Source organism: Juglans regia, chromosome 3, assembly GCF_001411555.2.
Source record: "Juglans regia cultivar Chandler chromosome 3, Walnut 2.0, whole genome shotgun sequence".
Lineage (NCBI taxonomy): Eukaryota > Viridiplantae > Streptophyta > Magnoliopsida > Fagales > Juglandaceae > Juglans > Juglans regia.
In genome coordinates this window covers 6,179,565-6,202,865 of record NC_049903.1, presented here as the reverse complement: position 1 = coordinate 6,202,865, position 23,301 = coordinate 6,179,565, and the positions used below count along the sequence as shown (strand labels likewise).

Here is a 23,301-nt window from a genome sequence, read left to right as displayed (position 1 = left end):
AAACGGCCGGCTAACTTTTTTTTTTTTTTTAATTATATTTTTGGGTTTAATTATTTTCTTGAATTGTACGTTTTTTAATCTCTCAAGAATTTAGTTTTTTTAAAATAAAAAAAACTTGTAACATTTTATTTTTCAAAATTAATTTTAAATCTTGTGTTCTATTTGAAATAAATATTTTATCTTTTTTACTAGAATAGCTAGTGCTTCGATAAAAAAATATATTTGGTATCAACATGTCAGTTGGTTAGAGACTGTAATCATAAAGATTACTACCATATATTATAAGTCTCCCGTATAGATATATGGGTTTCGCTATACACCATCCTACACCACACACCACACATATTTTAACTTTTTTATTTTATTCCTACTAAACTAATTGAGTTTTTTAACTTATTGTCTCTACACCATATACTTGTTAAGGAAAAAACTAAAAAGATAAAAAATCATGTGTGGTATAGGAATGATAAGTAGAAACTGCCACTGAAAATACAAAGTAAATTAAATATATATACAAGGAAAGAATGCATGTGCCACACACATGCAATAAACTAAAAAAGGAAACTAAATTGTTTACAAATATATTTTACATACTTCAACACTCATCTTCAAGATGGAGTGTGAATATCAAGAACACCCATCTTGGAAAGAAGAAAAAGAAACTGATTAAAAGACGAGGCTTTGGTGAAGATATTTGCTAGCTGATGCTGAGAACTGATAGGGGTGACAATATGTGATACGACCTGTTAATCCAATACGAACACAACATGATAAAAGAGGGTTAGGGTTTAGCCTTAACGGGTTCGGGTCAAAACGGGTTGACCAGTTAAGACATTATTGCTTAACGGGTCACTAACGGGTCAACTGTTATAACCCGTTAAGAAAATTAAATTTACCTTTTTACTCTTAGACCTAAAGGGCAAGGAGGACGCTCCACTTCATTCTTCAAGTTTTAAATTTGTTTAGATCTGTGTTTTAAATTTTTTATTATATTTGGATTGTAACATTAATATATTTACCTTGTATGTTTTGTTTATTATACTTGGGATGTAATTTTAATAATGAATATTATTACAAATTGTGTGGGTCATATTTGTTTGGATTGTAATTTTAGACTTGTAGTTAGTTTTTTATTTTTTATAGATATTATTTATATTTAAATATTTATATAAAATCAATTAAATCAAACGGGTCGTGTCGTGTCAACCCGTTATCTTACCGTGTCGTGTTCGGGTTTAGAATTTTGACATGAAATCCTTAACGGGTCGTGTTCGTGTTGACCCATTAAGTGTAATGTACATACCTTGACACAACACGAATACGACCCGTTAACACGATTTGACACCCCTAAGAATTGAAATGTCGAGTTCTAAGCACACCAGATTGTATCTTCTCACGAACAAGATGATAGTCAAATTCTATGTGATTTCTCTCGTGAAAAAAGGATTTGCTGCTATGTGAATGGCAAGTTTACTGTCACAAAATAACAATGCTGGAGAATGATGAGTAATGCCAAAATTTTGAAGTAAAGCAATTAACCAAGTCAATTTACAAGCAGTGGAAGCCAAAGCCCTATATTCAGATTCAGCTGAAGACCTTGAAACTGTATTTTGTTTCTTTGATCTCTAAGAAATCAAAGAATTACCCAAAAACATACAAAATCCAATCACTGATTCTCTAGTATTTGGACAAGTTGCCCAGTCAAAATCTGTAAAAGCCTTCAAGTGTAAAGAAGAAGAAGATGATAAAAATTTTTTATGTCCAGGTATACCTTTGAGATACCTTAAGACATGATGTGCAACATCTAAATGTGTTTGAGCAGGCCTATCTATGAACTGACTTAAACTTTGCACATAGTAAGCCAAAGCAGGTCTTGTTATTGTCAAGTAAGGCGACCTCCTCACTAATCTTCTATAAACAATTGGATCTTTCAACAAAGCAGAATTTGTCTTTCTCAATTGTAGATTAGAACACATTGGAATGTTGGCTGGTTTATAGCTAAGAAAACTAGAATCTGCCAATATTTTCAAGGCATAATGCCTTTGACAAAGTGAAATTCCTTTAGAAGTTCTAGCTACTTCTAATCCAAGGAAGTATTTAAGATCTCCAAGATCTTTAATCTGAAAAGCACTGTGGAGAATGGATGTTATGTCTTGGACAACATTAAAATCATTGCTAGCCACAATCACATCATCAACATATATCAGGAGAGCAAGGAATGTAGAATTAGAAACTTTAGTGAAGAGTGAATAATCGCATATTGACTGTGTAAAACCATGCTGTAAAAGACAATTAGTGAGTTTACAATACCAGTGCATTGAAGCCTGTTTTAAGCCATATAATGACTTAGTTAACTTGCATACCCGAGTCTCCCCTTTGGTGCCATACCCTTGAGGTAGTGTCATATACACTTTCTCATCCAAATCTTCATGCAAAAATACATTATTTACATCCAATTGATGCAAATACCAATTTTGTGAAGAATCAACAGCAAGCAAACGTCTTACATTAGTAAGCTTGGCAACAGGAGAAAAAGTGTCAATAAAATCCAACCTCTCTTGTTGAGTGTACTCCTTAGCTACAAGCCTAGCTTTATACCATTCAATGGTCCCATCTAATTTGTATTTAATTTTGTACACTCATTTACAACCAATGATATGTTTATCAGGAGGCAAATCAGTGAGAATCCAGGTATTATTTTTCTCAAGTGCAGATAATTCTAATTTGATGGCTTCTTGCCAATGAGGAAAGTTAATTACCTGATGATAGAATTTAGGTTCAAACTGAAATAAAAGATTAATGGTGAAAGCAAATGTGTGGGAGAAAGTTTGTTATATGAAAGGTAAGTGGACAAAGAATGAGGAATACTCACATTCGAAGAAGCGGTAGCAATAGAAGAATCATGGTTTGATAAGGAAGTGATTAAATCACAATGATATTGCTGCAAATATTGTGGTGTATGTCTAACTCTAGTAGTTCCTCTGACAGAAGAATTAATAGTGGAAGGAAGAGGATCTGAAACTTGTTGTGATTTATCAATGGGCACAGAATGGGAGAAGATTCTGTAGGATTAATGGGAAAAGAAGCAGCATGTGTATGAAAAATAGGAGTGGGTATCACAAAGGAATCTAAAGAAACTGAATTAGGAACTAGAAATGTGGTTACTGTGTTTATATGAAAAAGATGTTCATAGGAAACAACATCTCTAGACAGCAAAACAGATTTAGAGGGTAAATAATCCTGCTTGTATCCTTTGATATAAAATGGATAGCCCAGAAAAATGCATTTCTTTGCTCTAGAATCAAATTTGGATCGTTGAGAATGAAGCGTTCTAGCATAACATAAGCAACCAAACACTTTTAAATTGGAATAATTTGGCTTTTGAGAAAAAAGAAATTCATAAGGAAATTGATTAGAAAGAATAGGGGTAGGCAATCTATGTAAGATATAAGCTGCTGTCAAAACACAATCACCCAAAAAATAAAGAGGTAAATTGGCTTGAAATCTTAGGGCACATGCAACTTTCAATAAATGCCTATGTTTTCTTTCTACTACTCCATTCTATTGAGGAGTGACAACATAGCTCTTTTAGAAAAAGAAGAAGACATATCAAACTCTAAGCCATTATCATTCCTAAGAATTCTCACTTTGGAACTAAATTGTGTCTCTACAAGGGCAATGTAAGAAATGAGTTTGGTTCTGGTTTCATATTTGTTTCTCATTAAATATACCCAAGTTGTTCTTGTAAAATCATCAACAATAGTAAGAAAATATCGAAAACATCTAGAGTAGGAGTAGAAAATGGGCCCTATATATCACAATGGATTATTTCAAAAGTACAAGAAGTATGAAATTCACTATGTGTAAAAACTAATTAGATTGTTTTGCATAATGACATACATCACAGATTGTATGTTTTGAAGAAATTACAACAGGAAAAAGTCTATGCATAAAACTCTGTTTTAGAAAAGAAGGATGACCTAGGCGATAATACCATAGATCCAAATTGACAGAATCAGAAGTACAAACTGAAGGTATAACTAAAGATGCACTAGAATCAGTTACATCAGACAATGATGCTTTAGTGTGTAACAAATAGTAAAGACCACTTCTTTCTTCACCCAGACCAATCATCTTCCATGCATACAGGTCCTGAATAAAGCATAATTTATTGAAGAAAATTAGACAACAATTTGAAGAATGGATAAGCTGACTAGCTGATAAAGGATTAAAAGAAAAGGAAGGGGCACACAGGACATTGTGAAGAACCATAAAATTTGAACGTTTAACAATTCATGTGTCTGTAATTGGTGCTTTATAACCATTTGGCAGAGTTACAAAAGCTGATTTAACAATGATGCAAGAGGAAAGATGTGACATGGAGCTAACCATTGATCAGTTGCTCTAGTGTTGATAATCCATGAAATATAAAGATCTGAATGATATTTCTTAACAGAAAACAAGCAAGGGTCAAAAGTTAGATTAGAAAGGGATTTACATGACTGATTGAAAAAAATCTGAGGATTTTGCCAAGATTTAGTATCTACTAAATGAATTGAAGCAGATTTGTCAAATGAATTATGTATCTCAAGCAAAGAAAGTAATTGTTGACATTGTTCTTGAGTAAAAGGTAATGAAGATATCTCACTAACCTGCTTGTCCTGTGAAATATTACCAGATGAGTTACCATCAACAAAATTGATTCTTGGTTTGGTGTTCTTGTAGCCAGGAGGATTCCCATGTAATTTGTAACACTTTTCTTTTGTGTGTCTTGTCATTCCATAATGACTACAAATAGGCTTCGATTTTGGAAAAGAAGACTTGAATCTTGGACCAGATCTATGAGAATCATGCACAATAGAAGCAAAAGCCTTGGACTCCAAATTGGAAGATTTATGAACATGAAGACTACGATGGCGTTCTTCTTGTAAAATCAGAGAAAAAACTCTGTTTATGGGTGGCAGACGATTTAACAATAGAATTTGGACTCTAACATTAGAATATGCATCACTAAGCCTTATTAAAATCCTCATCACATATTTTTGTTGTTGATATTCCAGTACTACTTTCAAGACTCCATAGTCACAATTTGATCCACAACCAAAATTCAACAAGGGTTTAAAATTCAATAATTCATCCCATAAGGTTTTCAATTGAGTGTAGTAATCACTTATAGACATATCGTCTTGGAGCAAAGTGAAAATTTCCTTCTAGAGTTGAAAAGTTTGTCGCCCATTCGATTGTGAGAATCGTTCTTTGAGATCAGCCCATAGTGGAACAGCCGTATCAATATAGATGCAACTTGCGGCAATTTTCTTGGAGACAAAATTCAGAATCCATGAAAACACCATGTCATTGCAGCGATGCCAAGCATCATGCGTAGGGTTAGTTGAATTTGAAGAAAAACTCAAACTTCCATCAATAAATCCTAATTTGTTCTTTTTCCTATGAGCAATCCTCATAGATCTACTCCAAGAATTATAATTATCTTCATCAAGCAACTGAGAAACTAGAAGAATCCCTGGATTATCACTATGATGAAGAAAATACGAACCGGAAGAACCAGCCATCAAGAATAAAAAAACTTCTATTGATACCATGTAGAAAAACTAATTGAGGATGATCTAATCACCCAAAAGATGCAAGAAACTTGAGAGAACTCAAGAAAGATCAAGAAGATTCTGGAACTCGTATGAAAGGGAAAAAAACCGAAAGCTTGTGTATTATGTAAAAACTGTCACTGAAAATACAAAGTATACTAAATATATGTACAAAGAAAGAATGCATGTGCTACACACGTGTAATAAACTAAAAAAGGAAACTGAACGGTTTACAAGTGTATTTTACATACTTCAATAAGGAGGTATGTGTATTTTCTCTCATTTATTGTGTTCAAACATATCGAGTTAAATTTACAACGCTTCGTCTATTCTGACATACAATATGTCAAAATTGATTTATTTAACTATAATTTCTATTAATATAGATGGGTGGCATTACAGCCATTTGTGGGTTCGACAGGTGCACTTTGCGGGCCTGCCTTACCTCGTTAACATGTATGAGAGGGTTGTGTTGGTGGCAACCGGTTCGGGGATTTGCGTCTTTCTATCATTCCTGTTGCAGCAAAGTTCAGCTGATGTGTGCTTGGTTTGGGTAGCGAAGGGAATCGAGCAAAACTTTGGGAAGGAAATCAAAGAGATGGTTTGTGGATGGCCAAAAGAGAAGGTGATTGTCCATGATACCGCAGTGCTGGGACGTCCCAATGTGTCTCAACTGAGCTTTGAAGCTGCTAGAAACTGGAGGGCAGATCAAGTAGTCATCGTAACCAGCAATCCAGAAGGAAGTAGGGACGTTGTCAATACATGCAAAACCGCTGGAATTCCTGCCTTTGGTCCAATATGGGACTCGTAAATCCAACATGATCGGTCCTGCACGCTAAAAAATGTTCTTTTTTCCTTCACCATAAACCAGGCTCAAGTAGTTTGTGCATTAATTTCATTTTCATCCTCTCATATTTTCCATAATCGCTTTGACAACGTTAACCCTTTTGCATTTTCTTTAACAATTCTCGATTGAAGTTTCTGGTGCTCATGTTACCTGTTTCTTTCTTGGATGTACTATACCCACAAACAGACCTATAAAAAATAAATTAATTCACAAATTAACATATATAATTTCATATCATATGTTAGACTTATTTTAATATCAATAAAAATAAATTTACAATCTAACATTCAACGTCAAATCACATCAGTTTATAAGTTTATTTTTGTTAGATATCTAATTTGTGGCTGCTAAAATATTTATCTTTCATTTATAGAAGACACCAATTAACTTCTTGATCAGTACTTGGTCTTAAATTAATCATTAAATGGACACCAAGCCTGGAGCACTAGTTATTCGATAAATTATATTACTTAATTGTAACCTTCAGTATCTTTTCTAAGCTTATAAATATTTAGTCCTTGGGACTCTCTTTCTTCCAGGTACCCTGTTTCTTCCAAAAACGTCGTTATTGGAACCCATTGCTAAAAGTATTAATCCTTAGTACCATCCAGAGCAAGATACTGTCATTCTTAAAACATGCATGTCACATTAATAAGTATGCTTAAAGATATATTACTCAAATATGTATAAAAGCGGCCACAAATTAATTTGATTAATTGCTTATATAGGAGATACAAATTTCAACAAACTGCAAGTTTTGGCTAAATTACTTTTTTGTTTGCCGTCTTTTGAACAAACTTAAGGAACTAGACTGGCAAATGATTTTTTATACCACACGTCCCATCTGGATAATGCCCTCGCAGTTGAAAAATAAACACATGATGTCTGCAATACGAAGGCAAGCAGCATAACGCAGCGATAAAATTTAGCAGTTTCATACGGCAAGGGAAAAGAGGTTGCCGGCAGAACTAAACCAGTTGACAATGCAATTGAGAATTTGAGATCCCTGCAATCTCCTGTCTGGCTAGAATATTGCCGAAAGGTCGGGAAGGAGTGTAGGTGTATATATGGTGGCGTCCACCCATATTACATTTGTCTGCAATACTGGACAATAGATTTATGCAAGGAACCCCGGTCTATTAAATGGACCCGGATTGCCTGTGACTCTCTTATCGAATATTTGCAAGTTTCGCGTCAACTCATGCCCCTCCATCGAAGTTCATGCATAAGCAAATATGCATCACGCGAGAGCAACTTAAGTTGTGTTTGGATGTTGAAGTGAGTTGAGATGATAAAATATTGTTAAAATATTATTTTTTAATATTATTATTATTTTAGAATTTGAAAAAGTTAAATTATTTATTATATTTTATATTGAAATTTGAAAAAGTTATAATGATGAATTGAGATGAGTTGAGATTAGTTTAGGATCCAAACAAAGCCTAGGGTGTTGAGCCCGCCCACCCAGCAGGCACAGTACTCCCTCCATATTTACGGGAGTTTTTCGAATGAGAAATGATACTTGCAGTAGTCGTGAGAATGTAAACGTCGTGCAGTTATTTAAAAAAAATAAATAAATACGAGACTCAAATAAAAAAAAATTAATTTTTTAATAATAAATCCTACTTTATTTCAAAACGATTGCACGGCACTTACACATTTTATGACTGACCGTAACATTATTCTTTCCAAATTACCGGTGAGCAAATTGCAAGAAATAATTAATTCTCCATAAAATGAAAAATGCCTTCTAAATTTGGTAAAAATTGTGGATATCCATCATAAACTACGTTGCGGCCGCAACGTTCATGTCAATGGCAAACTAGCAGGAACCTATATAAGGGGAGGGCTCTTGGTTCCAAAAATTTACAGCTTCAATCCAACAGTACCCACCGTACTTCATTATACAGCACCAAGCGGCTCGAATGGATTGAGGGATATTTCAATTCAACTCATTATATTTAAATATTAATTTTTTTAAAAATTTTAATATAAAATATAATAAATAATTTAATTTTTTTAAATTAAAAAAAAATTAAAAAATAATATTTTATTTAATTTTTATCTAATCTCACCTCATCTCATCTCAATTCAATTCACTATTCAAATTTTTTTAATAAGTTTCAAACCTCATCCTAGCAACCCAAGCATTGGGACAGACAGATTAAAAATAAAAAAACGAAATTAATAGGCCAACCAAGTTTATGGCGAATAACATCCTTCTAATTAATTCACCTACCACAAGAATTTAAATTAAGCTGATTTTTTTTTAATCTAAAGTCAACTTATCAGTGAATAATCTAGTAAGAGATGACTTGCAAATCCAAATATCTCCTCACTTATTCCAGTAAGAAACCTTATAACACACTATTAAGCAGAATAATTCTTTTTTTTTTTTTTTTTCTCTCAGCAAGCAGCTAGGTGTGGTATATATAGGGCTACCGCATGGCCAGTCACTTCATATATATATATATATATATATATATATATAAATGATAATTTACTACTAAAAAATTTAATAGTTTAAAATTGTTTTCTCAAAACTTATAAATTGGTAAAAGAAAAAAGACTGCATGAATAAAATTATTTAACATTAGACTCACTCAGTCTGTCTCGCATACCAATTTATTTTAAATTAAAAAGGAGGATAATTTCGAATTTCAAACTTTTATTTTAAAAATAAATAAAGGTCGGAAGTTATGTCAATTAGGCGGGGCTGGCATCTCGCATATACCAAGGCCGGTCACATGCTAAATATGGCATGGTGGTACAAATTGCATTAATTGTCCAACCGTGCATTAATTAATTTCGACACAGGTGACTGTTGATCAATTCGATCCGTTGCAAATATAGAGCTAGACACAGCCAAAAGTACGTACTAGAATTAATGCATGCAGGTTCTGAATTAAAAACATAAGCCACTCGATCGATCGATTAGTTTCACCTTGAAACCTCCATCCAAATACATGATGATATCTATCTAGTACTGATGGAATTACGACATCAATTATACAGTGTCTGAGAGTATATATAAGAGGAGATCAGGAGGTGAGGGGAGGCGTGGAAAAAGGACCAGTGATCAAAGCCTTGGATATATGGTTGTAAGCAGCCTCGGTCAAGTGAATTCCATCCCAGTTTACATGAGTAGATGGATCTGCACAGGCTTTGGACCCAGTATGACCACACCTTGCCGAGTAATTAAAATTGTATGGTCCACCCCCTCCGCAGCATGCTTTTAAAGTTCCATTGAAAAAACCTGCAGCACCAATACGTACATTATATATTAACAATTCTTGTACGTAAATAATGAAGCTAGCTAGCTCTGCATGGGACTACGTTGCTCGCCCCTCTTCAAATCATCTGGAAATTAATTCCTAAAATCACATTTTTTTTTTCTTTGAATTCTTTTACTTTCAAGTACTATAATTTTTCTTTTCCTATCGATTAGCTCATCGGTCTTGAAATGTTCACTTTTAGCTGCAACCATCCGAAAGTACTCTAACTTAGCTACCTAGGTCGACTTTGATTTAAATTGTTAATCAGAAAAAATAAACTTAAAAAGAAATGAGTAGCGCAAAAGATACTAAAATTTTATAAAAATAAACTCACAAACTGACATAGATTCATGTAATACGTTAGATCAACTTTACATGAGTATAAATAATTTTACAATTTGACATACCACATTAAACCACGAAAGTTTATGAGTTTATTTTTGTTAAATTCTTTTGTAAGTAAAGCTTTTCTTAAGAGAATATATAATAGATCAATTTTTTTTTTTACAATTCTCATATTTAAGTTCTTTTTATAATTTGGAGGAATATATATAATAGACATAGTATGCATGCAGTGGATCTATTCATGTACCTAGTTAATGTTGGAGTCTACTCAAAGGGAGGTTGTTCTGAGTATTTGGCCAAACCACACGGGACTGCCCCGCGAGGCACCGATGTGTCTAAGGATAGTCTGGTAGAAGGAAATTGGTATAAGAGGACCAGATGGGCAGGGCCGACTGAGAAGGGCAATGTTGACCCAGGAAGAAGTAGCGAAGTAGCACACACGGGACGTGGACATGAGTCAAAAGGCCTGATACCTCTACTGGCCGACAACCCATACGCATAGGGTCAGGGACAACCTCGATCCCTGAGCACAGATGGTTCGACAGGTGGACACATCAAACCAAGACCACGCCGCATTTAATGAAGGACGGAGACAGACACACAACGATATAACAAACCCTGGACTATCAGCAATTGCCACGAACAAGCATGGATGGCTTGTCACATGGCAAAACGTTGAAAGAGGGCACAACTTGAGTACAAAGCGATATCACCACGATTGGTTCACCAGGGGACCACCCTCACCAGGTATATATACCCCCCTTACGGGGTAGAAAACTCTCTAAGCACTTTTATTTGAGCTCCCTTAAATTATAAACCAAGAGCCCAAAGCTAACTTAGGTATCGGAGGTGTTTCTCACCACTCCGAACCCTCATTTCTCCATATTCGCAGGAACAAATCAATCCCAACGTGGAGTTGCTCGGGCTGCGAAACACGACATCAATAACTTAAAGTGTTTGGATAGTAGTTGCAAACACCGCCTGACATCTGAAGCATGCTGCTTAAGCAATAGGTCTTTTTTTTGCTGGAGCTTCAGGAGCCCCCTTCGCAAGTCCTGTTGGACTCTTGTGCACTCGTCCCTAAGACGCTTGCACTTCGAATGGATCTGAGAAAGCTCCTCTTTGGTTCTGCTTAATTTGCCCTCCGCGAGGGCCTTCCCATTGTGGAGCTCCTTGCCCCTCTTTCACAAGAACTTGTTACGCTTCTTCACATTGTCCAAGTCCTCCACCAAGGCATCACGTTCGTGGGTCACCTCCACCACCTCTTGGTTCGCCTTGCAAATCTCTATGTGGGCAAGAAGCACCAGTGAGTGGAGCACCCTATTCTCCTCCTCGAGCAACCCACGCTCTTCCACAATCATGTTGGCCAGTTGGTCCGCAACTTGCGTCACAAGCGATGTTAGGAGGAGGGAAGTTTCAGAAAATTGAACAAAGTGCAAGCAGAAGTTACCTGGGTGAAGAGAGACCTTTAGAAGTCTAGACCCGTCATTTAAGGCCTCTCTGCCCCAGCGTACAGGGACGGTCCGACTCCCTCCAATTGCCACGAAGGCCCGGACATGTCCGGAACAAACTCAAAGGAGGGGGCCTGCGTCGCCCACAACCTCGACACTAGTCGGCTTAGGCCCAGGCACCACCAACATCGTCTTGGAGAAGACCTCTGTGGGCGCTTTTTCCATCTTGGAGACGACCTCCACCTCAGGAAAGTTCGGCTCACTAGCGGGGGAAGACTACAACACCACTTCATCTAAAGCCAAGTAGGAACCAACTTCTGGCTCCGAAGAGTAGCCGAGGGAAGGTGATGGGATGGACACGCAGTCGTTGCTCAGCACCTCGACAAAAGAAGAACTTGGCCCAACCTCTTCTCAATCAGTTGGTCGGGAACTAGATGGGGAAGCGGGGACTTCCGCCTCTAAGGTCGGAGGAATGGGGTCTTTCGGTGGAAAAGATTCTTCAAAAGAAGGGAACGACCCGACCTCCAATACAGCCTCGAGGGGTGCGGGTTTGATGAAGGCATTGAAGAAGGCCATCCGAAGGCCGCCGTCACCTTCCTCCTCAACGATAACATGGCCCGAAGACAATAGGGCCACAGACAGTACGAATGGGGGGCGTTGTGGCTCTTACACAAAGGCCCTATGAGAAGATGGAACTGGGATCCCAACACGGGACCGAGAAACCCCAGCCCCACTTCCAAAAGCCTCGCCAACCGTGTCACCCATTGGGATTGGGCGGAAACTAGAATCCCTCGCTCTGGATGACCCCACGCACCCCCGACGCTTCTCCTTATCACTAGTCACAGAAGGCTGGAGTGGCCCGAGGCGAAGAGGAAAACTCCAACAAACCCCAACAACAAATACAACAAATACGGGAGGTTAGGAATCTCTTGATGTTGGCCTCAGTTAACACCACGTCAGTCTCAATGTCGAGGGGGTGAGCTACCACCCGAGCTTGCACGATCGCCAGCCTAGCCTCCTCCTGCTGTACAACCTGATGGACGGGCTCTTGTTATTGGGTACGTACGACCAGATGCTCAAACTGGGAACTCCTGGTGGACCTCATCCCCCTCAGGATGCTCCCATCCTGAGCTAGAGACAAAAAAGAATCGCTGAGACCAGTCCTTGATATGGGAATGCCCTTCTCTAGGTTGGCAATGCGCTTCTCGAAGGAACAAGCCTGGAAGCTACCCAAGCTCCAGTCGAGGCGTAGTACCCGGTATATTGACAGAAAATCTTGGGTTGTTAGGTCAGGATACTCCTTAAGACCAGAGCTGAGCACCTTTTGGAAGATCACGTAGCTGGTAACCAGAACCTGCCAGGTGTTCGTTGGAGCTGTGCCGGGGGCTGGTGCCAAATCCAAAATGTTGAGGACGTCCCGAATGGGGGCAGCATAACGGAAGATGAAGACTGTTCGCAAACATCAAGGGATAAAGCACAACCCGAGACACCATCCCATTAGAGTCCACTGTGGCTACAGGTCACCCAAGGATCTCTAGAATCGCCAACTCTAGAATGTTATACGTCCTCTTCAGCGTGCGGAGTTCATCGAGAAAGACTGACGACTCCTAGCTTTGCCCAGCGAAGTACAAATAACAAGCGTTGGAAAATCCTTTGGGAATCATTGGAAACTAGAAGGAAGAAGGAACGAATCCCGAGAGTGAAAGTGGAGGAACTACGAAGAAAAATGCAAAATGATGAGAAGTGGAAATGACAGAAAATGAGAGAAATGGGGCTTTGAGGAGGACGTGATGGTTGGCATTCAGCATACAGTGAAGCGACCCTGAGCCAGAAATCCAAGGGACATTCTAGGCCTCGAGAAACGCTTGGCGAACTTCCCGCTACCTTGAACACGAGACCTAGGAAGAACATGAGGCGTTGTCAAGACATTAATGATGCGACCGAACAGTCGTGTGGCGCCGAACATGCGCCAAGGGAAACTAACCTGAGAAAGGACGAAGGAAACATTTTGAATTCTCACCATACGTGTATGGTGGGAATTCGCGGGATATTATTGGGGAGGTTGTTCCTAGTGTCGGGCCGAACCACATGGGCCCAGCCCACAAGGCACCGATGGGCCTAAGAACAACTTGGCAGAAGGAAATCGGTATAAGAGGATGAGATTGGTTGGGCTGAGCTGAGAAGGGCATGGTTGGCCCAGGAAGCCCAGGAAGAAGCAGTGAGGTAGCACACGTGGGACATAGACCTGAGTCAGAAGGCCTGACACCTCTACTGGCCGACAACCCATATGCACAGGATCAGGGTCAACCCTGGTCCCTGAGCACAGACGGCTAGACAAACTCGAAAGGTGGGGTGCGCCAGATTGAGGCCTAACCTCATTTAATGAAGGATGGAGACGGACACGCCACGACACGAACCCTAGACCGTCAGTAGTTACCACGATCAGGCATCGATGGCTTTTCACATGACAGAACGTGGAAGAGGGCACGACTTGAGTATGGAGCAACATCACCACGATCAGCTCGCCTGGGGACCACAGCCACTAGGTATATATTCCCCCCCTCGCGAGGCAGAAAACTCTTTAAACACTTTCATTTGAGCTCCCTTAAATTATAGACCAAGAACCCAAAGTTGACTTAGGTATTGGAGGTGTTTCTCACCGCTCCGAGCACTCATTTCTCCATATTCACAGGAACAGATCGACCCCAACATGGAGTTGTTCGGACTGTGAAACACGACATCAACATCTACATTATTCGTAGAAAGTATTTAATACTATGAAGTTCATATATATATATATATTATATCTACGTATTTCCAAATTAAAAAAATGCTTATTTTACCAAAAAACTGACCGAAGATAATTTTTTGAGAAAAAAAAAAAAAGAGTAATAATAGAAGATTAGCTTGATCTTAAAATATACAGTAGACCAGAGAGAGAATGGCACAAAAAGCATGTAGAAGTCACCGTAATGCCGTGGTGCATGAAAGAATTGCATTGCAGCACCGTAATAATCTGCATAAATTATCTTTGCATGCAAATACTTTTGTCTCAGCGTCTCCAGGGAACGTTTTAGTTGATTATTATGATACTTAGCGAAAGCATTGAATGCCTTCAAACACCCATTTCTCTTGTCATAGTCGGCTTTGCGAGTGCTTGGAAACAAGGTTAGATAAACTGCTGAGCACCCAATCGGAAAATTCCCCGGCACGACCAGCGCCACCGCCCCTTCCTCTATCAATGCCTGTCGTGAAACCCATAGACGAAGATTGCGATGTTAATAGGTTTTTACATCCTGACAATTCTTTTTTCTCAACAATTCATTTATGAATGAACTTACACTGGTGGCCCGAGTAATTGCTTCAACAACAGCAGGAACGGCAGCTCGAAGTTGTTTATTAATGCTTCCCCCGGCAAAGAAAGCGTAGTTATAATCATTTCCACCAATTTCTCCCACGAGGAAGAGCGATTTCTTGAAGTAGTTATCACAATCTGTTGCAGTATTTATAAATTTTTTACTTGATAATATTAAGGAGAAAAAAGAAAAGAAAGAAAGAATAGTGACACTACTTAGGTCTTAGATCATCATATATTTGTTACCTTGTTTGCTTGCACAAACGGAAGACTTGAGCTTCTTAAACCAACCAAGCTGAACGCTCAAAGAGTCATTTGTCCATAGGAGTTGTCCAATTCTTTGTGAATTGAAGAATTCTTGGTCGAGTGCAGTGGCTCCAGAAACAGCAAAATTTACTCCATGCCGGGGATATTGACCATTGGTAATTGATAGGTAGGGAGGAAGATATGGCAACCCAAATGCCTCCGCTGCAATATTTTTCCTTTCGCATCAGAATTAACAATGTTTAATAACCTTTTTTCATGCATTTCTCTAACATTTTAACTTGATTAATTAATGAGACTAATTCCTTGTCTCTTTTTCAATTGAAAAGGTAAGAATATTTGAGCAAGTACAAATTATGAAAGATGCATGGTGATCAAGAGAAGAGATCATGAGTGAATACCAATGAAGTCAACAATTAGGCGTCCGTCGGAGCACCGCCCTGTTGCGTGTTTAAAGAAGGTCTCGCCGTAAGGGAGCTTCCCTATGACTGGAAATGCCAAGGCGCCTGAAAGAAGAAAATTTCCGGTGTCACTGAGCGAGTCACCGAAGTTGAAAATTGACTCATATCGCTGAGGATCAGGAGTGGATAAGACTTCCCCAAATGAGATGTATAACAAGGATAGGATGAGAAAAAAAGTTTTCATTTTGAAAGCAGATGCGGTGGCCGGAAACGGAGTTCAAGATCAAATGTTGCAGCTGTACGTAGATTGTCGTCTTCTGCCAAGTTTTATCAAGGGCTAGCACCCTCTCCCACCCCATGCCTCGAAACGGTTGGGTATTAAATGTAGGACGCACCTTGAACCAGATTTTGCGGTTCTCTTCAATGCTATATACGTGTCGCATTTATATATGGAGATCATGAAGTTTGAGCTCTCGACTCAACTGGTGCGATTTCAATTGATTAAATCAACAAAAATTCTATTTATCAATAAAATTAATATTGTAAGTTTAGATGTTTTATTATAGTAGTGAAATTATTTGAGTTAAGATATTTTATTAAGTTTTAAAAAATGAAAGAGAATAAATTAAATAAAAATATTTTGAAGTTAAAAAATTATTTAAATATTATTTTTTAATATTAATATTATTTTAAATTTTAAAAAAGTATTGATTTTTATATTTTGTTTTGAAATTTATAAAAATTTGGAGGACGACATTGATGCCTGAATGAAAATCGTGCATGTTCTTTTCTCTTTTGTTTTTCTTTTTGTCCTTTAATTTCCTGAGTAGAATTAGCCACGGTTCTCACTTGAAAAGACGTAGGGCTATGCGCCATGCATGTCAAATCTTTGGTGCATGCCTCTTAAAAGTCGACACCCATAAAGTACTGCGATTTCAATATTTCGACGGTGGGAATTAATTAAATTTATTTGTGAAGAATAATACATACATACATACAACGTATACATTCAAGTGAGTTGGCGGGCGCACGCGAATGTGTTGAGGTAGGTGGCTAGGTGGGTGGGTTTGCTCCAAATGATTCAATGCTTGTATGCATGCAGCATTAGAATTAGAAATGAAGCCTTTATTAATATTGTTATAATAGAAAGCAGGATCCAGCAACAGGATTGGTGGAAGCTGGTTCTTTCTTTCAAATTAATCAAGCAAACCTCTCTTCTCTTATTTGTAGTTCTACTAGACTGCTGCTACATGTCCTGGCCTGAACCAGATGTCAGGATATATACCAACTTCAGATCGAGAAATAAATTATCCAAACACCCTTTTTATTTATTTATTTCTTGTTGATTTGGAGGGCGGCTGTTTGCTGCAGAAACTCGGGATCCCCACTCCAGAAGCTCTTTGCTGGTGTCATCCTTATGCACGAATACTTCAATGAAACATAAAGCATCTTTTTGTTCTCCAGTCGCCGTTGCAATCGCTTCTGTCAGTTCACACTCTGTTTTTACCTGCAGTTTATAACGGCCAACAGAATCCATGAATATACTTCTGGACCGAATTGAGCATGCAGCATGCAATTAGTTTAACTATTTTTTTTTTATAAAATTACTGCACTATTTAAGATCTTTTTGAATCTGACCGGGACATTAATCCGGGTCTAGTAGTTTAGTATATATTTGTGATGTGTCCCGGTTCTAACTAATCCATTCAGATCGCCACTTCAATACTAGCTAGGATTTTATATATGCACCACTTAGCATCTTAAAGACTAGAATTTGTGAATCGTGTGATTTTCCCGAGTTTCCTGGATCGATGAACAAAATACTCAATAAGATGTAAGAACTTCATTTAATGGATGCTAATTACCTTGGCAGTCCAGCATTTGCCTTCGCCATTGTGGATGGCGTCAACAAGGCCAGTGTAGTCCCAGTTCTTAATCACATTGTATGGGCCATCATGAATCTCTACTTCAATTGTATAACCTCCATTATTGATTAGGAATATAATGGTCCTTTGTCCACATCGAATCATTGTTGAAATGTCCTGAGCTGTAACCTGACATATAAATGAAGAACTCTTCTAATTTCCAAGCTCTATATCCCAAAACATAGAAATCCCATAGCAAGATTTGACGACAGGGTCAGGATGATGATCCCCATAAATCCCCAAAGCAGGTACAAGAAAAAGTTTTGCTTGGTGGATACTGCAGGGACAGGAATAGGTACCTGGCCTGCCCTTCCCATTGCTATCCCTACTTCCGACCAGCAAAAATGTGTTAAAAGGTTTGTGTGAAAATTGTCCCTAACCTGGAAACTTCCATCGCCAATACAAGCAATCACACGCTTATTTTTAGCAGCCTGAGCATATCCAAGAGTGGCACCGACTGACCAGCCAATAGATCCATACTGCATCTGAAATTCGTACCTAAATAATCGAAATAAAACATTGGTACCCAGCCGATTTCTGATAAACATTTCATATGCAGTACTAGTTATGAAGGAGTAAGGTGTTCAACGAAGAACCCTGGCTTACCCACAGTTCTCAGGGAGGCGGAGCTTCTGGCAATTGAACCATGAGTCTCCAGTCTCAGCTATTACTGCACTGTCTCCATCAAGCATCTCCTGTTTAATCAATAGGCACGGCAGCATACATTGACAAAGAAATGGGAAAGACACCGAGACTGGATTATCGAGTACTACTAAGATTGTGTTTAGTGCTCAAAATAACCAACCCAAGATATCAAAAACCTTAACAAACTATTAGAACCAATATAAAAGAAACATGAATTATAATTGGTGATACTTGTGTCCTACCTGAATGTGCTTGAAAAGAATATTAACCCTTAGAGGCTCTTCTTTCTCAGATTTTAGAGGGATGCCTGGGGGCACAAAGATCCGGCGGTAATTCTCAAGAGCAGTGCTGTTTCCCTTGAGCTTTTTGGCCAATGCACGCAAGAAATCAGCCATGTAAACACAGCCAAAAGAAGGACCATTGGCAATTGTCACACCATTAGGCTGCACCATTATTGTTTTCTCCTTCTTGATCAAAAGGGAGTAGCCAACAGAGCTGTAATCATTAAAGATGGGGCCGACAAAAACATAGGCATCGGCAGACTCCACAATCTCCCCAACAAAGCTGGTGCTGACAGCGCCCCAATATGTCCCAATGAAGTGGGGATGGTGCTCTGGAACTAGTCCCTTACCTGAGGGCATAACAGCTATTGGATACCCGCTGGCATCTGCAAGCTCTACAAAGGCTTTTTGCGCCTTTGATACCCTTAACTTGGGCCCACCCACAATTACAGGCTTCACAGCTTTATTCAAAAACTCAGCTGTCGCTTCCACAGCTGCTTCCAATGCTAACTGATTGCTGACCCTGCATGAAGAGTGTGGCCATCAGGAGCGATCACTTCATTAATATATAACTAAAATCCAATGATTGTAAAGAACTAAAAATCCTCTCTTCAAACTTGATCCCTTCAAAATTGGGCAACAATGAGATGACATGGTTTGGAATTGAGTTTATCAAATCCCATGTGGCTGGACGAAAGTACATATCTAGTACACGTACTTGCCATGAGCTAGATTTAGCAAGCAAGGTTCTTTCTCTGCTCTACAGTTGCATCTAGGTTCAAGTTAGATTTACAATGTGTCGGCCAAGTCATGAAACCCCGATATCGGCTCAAGATCAGTCCAGAAAAACTAATGAAAACCCAGAATCTATTAGGGAGAGAAAATCCTTACGTCGGTGCCAGAAAGAAGGGCACGGGCTCCCCAGCGAAAGTCGGATGAGGAATACCAGGCAAATTACAACTGATACTAATATAAGCCGGCTTGCTTTCCTTTAAGGCAGTCGAAATTGCCGTGTCGATCAGCTCGTGCGCTTCATCCAAGTTATTCACCACTGCCTGCAACATTACACATCACCAACCAACATCACAGTATATAAAAGTGACTTTCTTTCCCAAGTTACCTGAGCACAAGTGACTGTCTGAAAGCACCTAAGCTCTTGAGAGAAATCGGGCAACCCGATCGTGTGATGGAGAATCCGATTAGTCCCAAAATCGTTGGTGTTGGGCCCACCAACAATACAAATCACCGGCAAATTCTCACTGTAACCGCCAGCAATAGCGTTGATCACACTGAGCCCACCAACCGTGAAGGTGACCACGCACACGCCCACGCCCTTGGCACGCGCGTACCCGTCGGCTGCGTAACCAGCGTTGAGCTCGTTGCAGCAGCCAATTAAGTTCAGCTCCGGCTCGGCGATCAGGTGGTCCAGAAGGGTCAGGTTGAAGTCGCCAGGGACGGAGAACACGTCCGTGGCGCCGATCTCCACGAGCCGCCTGGCCAGGTGGCGCCCCAACGTTCCTGTCGAGTGGGCTGGGTAGACGGGCACGCTAGCGATGTGATTAGCAGCTTCCATGATACTTAACTGACGCTTTGATATGAATCAGGTTTTGGAGTTTTTGACTGGCTTTGATGGTGTTAATATATATTGATTTCGGCAAAATGGCCGGTGCCGGAAAAAGGCTTTATGGAAATTAAACGTGGTAGATGTTGTGAGGATGAGAAGGCTCATGCAGCATCAGATGGAGGGAGGGGGGAGAGAGAGATCAGCACAGAGAGGTGCGATTGGTTGCAGGGTCGTTATTGATAATACTGCATCCAGTTCATAAAAGCTGGTTTCTCATGATTCTGAGATCCAACACAGTTTATACAAAAAAAGAAAAAGAAAGAGAAAACGTTCTGAAGAGTTCGGTGTGGGCATAGATTCACTAATATCTTATAATACGTATTTCTTGTGGGCTCGTTTTAACGTTAAGACTTGCAGTTGATCCCAATAAATCAGATCGATCGATCATGTGGGTACGTAGTATGTCTGGTTTTGGATTCCTGGTAATTTGTAAGTAGTTTATGTTCAGTACTTATAGATGAATTATTATATAGATTCTTAATTAGGCTTTGGAAACAGATCACAGGATATCCTGCATGCATGGTTCATTCTGCATGCAGGACCCAGCTAGCTTTTAAATCTTTTATTGTTAAACAAAAGACAACGAAGATGCATTTTTTATTTTTTATTTTTATTTTTCATGTAAAGGAGGACCGCACCTCCATTCTTTATTAATCTAGCTTACTTACGGAGGAAAATCGTTCACAACAAAAGACAAGAAATATAAACAAAAGACATCCAAAAAGACAAGGACAAAACAACCTCGCTCATCCAACGAAGATGCAACTGTACATATTATATATATATGTATATGTATGGCATCCACCACGTTGATGATCACTCTCATCTCTATTTGCAATTTATTTTATTTTTACTAGCTTAAGTTCTTAACCATTGTGTTTGGTTTAGTCTAGCTTATAAGATGATTAATTGTAGGTCGTTTAAACTAAAAAAAAATACACCTATTTCGATTTGTATGTACTTTTTCATGTGAGAAGAATAAAACATTTATTTCGCTAAAATGAAAAAAAATTATCGAACTTTTCATGTGGGAAGAATAAAATATTTATTTCGTTAAGATGAAGACAATTATCGGACTTTTCGTGTAATGGGAAGAATAAAATATCAATTTCTTTAATTAATTAACAAGCTGCTTTTCACGTGGGAAGAGTAAAATATTTATTTTGTTAAGATGAAGACAATTATCAATTAAACAACAACTTAATTATCGGATAAACGTATAATTTGCCTAAAAGACATGACTTATTTCGATTTCTTAATTGGGAACTGTGAACTCATTGCCTCTCTTTTCATGTGAGAAGAATAAAATATATATTTGGTTAAGATGAAGACAATTTAGAGCGAACAACCGGCAGAATCTGTCGTGTGCTTCAACAGTTAACCATATATATAATCCTAAGATCACAGCTAACCATGGCGTCGGTTTCAAGGCTTTGTAGTCTGTACGTACGTATCCATTGCCATAACTAATTAACAGCTCTACACCGTACATTTGTGGATTAGAATAATTCTTTTATTTGTTTTTTCTTTAGCAAATATGTAAGTATAGGACTATTGAGTAGATTTTTTTAAAAATGCCCAATTCACTCGGCCCAATCTACCTTGTGGGAGTATGGGATTTTTTTTATCTTCAGTCTACACTACAATAAAAATTTATTTTTGGGATATTTTTGTTTGGAACAAAATAAAAATCATCTCAAAAAATGAGATGTATGGATGAAATTCAAATTTTGTTCTTAAAAAACGATAGAAGGTGTTAACCGTTCAAACGTGATAGAAAATAAACGTGGTTCAAATAAAATAAAATAAACATTCTTACAAAAATTATATATGGTTGAACGACAATTTGACATGTTAAGTGATAAAATTTAGCAAGATATTGACTTACCATTTGAACATCATAAAACAATGCTTGAACGTCAAGATCATTAATAAATGTTCGAACAAATATTATATATGATCGAACGAGAAATTAGCAGAGTTTAAGTCAATAAATTTAGTGGGACATTAACTTACTTTTTGAACAACATACAAAACTTTCGAATGTTAATGATAATCAATGTTCGAACACATAATATATGATCGAATCGGAAATTGGCAGTTTAAGTCGATAATTTTAGCGGGACATTAACTTACCGTTTGAACATATTATTATGCCGTTCAACCTAATAAGTTATCAGAGTTCGAACGTATAATAAAGTATTCGAACAGAGATTGGAAACATTCGAACGTGAAATATTACGTTTGAATGGTTACAGAATTTTTACCATTATTGATGGCAACAAAATACCTTAATTGTTTTTCTAAGTATAAAATACCTTACTTAATTATGGATAAATATTTAATCTATATAAAAGTTAGCAATTAAATAATAGAAATCAATAATTAATTTAGAAAAGACAAAAAAATATTTAATTCATAATTTAATTAAATTTACAAAATACCAAATATTGTTCATACCAAAAAGAAAAAAAAAATGTAAATAAAAAGTAGAAACTACTAAGATCCCAACAACCTGCACACATCCTCGACTGCAACTAGGCATGTCTCTGGCTTTGTCAGTCGAGAGTACTGATCGTGATCTGAGTCGCAGACATAACATCAATCTATGTACGTAACTTAGAGATGTTAGTATTAATCTCTGTACGTAAGTTAGAGATGCTAGCATTAATTTATGTACGTAAGTCAGACATAGTAGTACGGATCCCCGTATGCCCCGCATCAATCACCGCTGATGTTTGTCCACTGATCTCTGCACCCACTATATCAATCATCTCCTCATGAGTAGTTGTGCGTGATGTCTCAACCTGCATGGATGTCTCACCGGCCAATACTCCACGATCTCCTAGGTGTCCATCTCTTTGAGTATCGATCGAGTCTGGAATAGGACCACAAAGACAAAGTCTTGAGTGTCCAATGCTTTGTGACAAGGTAGAGTTGTTGATCGGTCACATCAGCTCCTAGATACGCTCGACAATATCTGCAAGACCCCGTCATGTAGCAGAAATTGGGTGATCATGATACTGTATGGCAATATATCCGTCGAAATCTATTGAGCCTCTAATCGAGTCCTATCGAATATATAACTCATTAAGTCGATAAGAACGCCACGAGCGACGCGTATCATAAGCTTCGCCCAATCCATGCTAACCTCTGTCGTGTGCTATCGAAAATCAATATTATTAGCGATGATCAAGTTCATGATCTTTAAGAAAGTAGATAGATCTGTCTACTTGATGTACTTCCTCCCATCATACAGAGAAGCATTTGAACCAACAATAAACTCCC

The 23,301-nt window shown here is 38.2% G+C and overlaps 2 protein-coding genes across 2 annotated transcripts; both read right to left on the bottom strand.

The window, feature by feature from the left end:
* Window positions 1-9,238: 9,238 nt before the first annotated feature.
* Window positions 9,239-15,882, bottom strand: LOC109004424 (GDSL esterase/lipase At5g45910-like). The gene is made up of 5 exons (XM_018982963.2): window positions 15,539-15,882; window positions 15,120-15,341; window positions 14,860-15,011; window positions 14,487-14,763; window positions 9,239-9,703 (listed from the first exon to the last, which is right to left on the bottom strand). The coding sequence occupies exons 1-5, from the start codon at window positions 15,780-15,782 to the stop codon at window positions 9,489-9,491; spliced, it is 1,110 nt and encodes a 369-aa protein (XP_018838508.2). The 5' UTR covers window positions 15,783-15,882; the 3' UTR covers window positions 9,239-9,488.
* A 766-nt stretch (window positions 15,883-16,648) lies between these two features.
* Window positions 16,649-20,429, bottom strand: LOC109004423 (pyruvate decarboxylase 1-like). The gene is made up of 7 exons (XM_018982962.2): window positions 19,510-20,429; window positions 19,281-19,444; window positions 18,351-18,912; window positions 18,070-18,158; window positions 17,844-17,961; window positions 17,404-17,592; window positions 16,649-17,045 (listed from the first exon to the last, which is right to left on the bottom strand). The coding sequence occupies exons 1-7, from the start codon at window positions 19,960-19,962 to the stop codon at window positions 16,863-16,865; spliced, it is 1,758 nt and encodes a 585-aa protein (XP_018838507.1). The 5' UTR covers window positions 19,963-20,429; the 3' UTR covers window positions 16,649-16,862.
* Between the last annotated feature and the right edge of the window lie 2,872 nt (window positions 20,430-23,301).

Excerpts from the sequence above, each read along its gene's own strand:
- LOC109004424 (XM_018982963.2), bottom strand. The coding sequence starts at position 15,782 with ATGAAAACTTTTTTTCTCATCCTATCCTTGTTATACATCTCATTTGGG. Across the intron at positions 14,764-14,859 it reads CAATTACTCGGGCCACCAGT|GCATTGATAGAGGAAGGGGC; the intron begins GTAAGTTCATTC and ends GTTTCACGACAG. Across the intron at positions 9,704-14,486 it reads TCATGCACCACGGCATTACG|GTTTTTTCAATGGAACTTTA; the intron begins GTGACTTCTACA and ends TTGGTGCTGCAG.
- LOC109004423 (XM_018982962.2), bottom strand. The coding sequence starts at position 19,962 with ATGGAAGCTGCTAATCACATCGCTAGCGTGCCCGTCTACCCAGCCCAC. Across the intron at positions 19,445-19,509 it reads AGACAGTCACTTGTGCTCAG|GCAGTGGTGAATAACTTGGA; the intron begins GTAACTTGGGAA and ends GTAATGTTGCAG. Across the intron at positions 18,159-18,350 it reads TTCTTTTCAAGCACATTCAG|GAGATGCTTGATGGAGACAG; the intron begins GTAGGACACAAG and ends TTGATTAAACAG.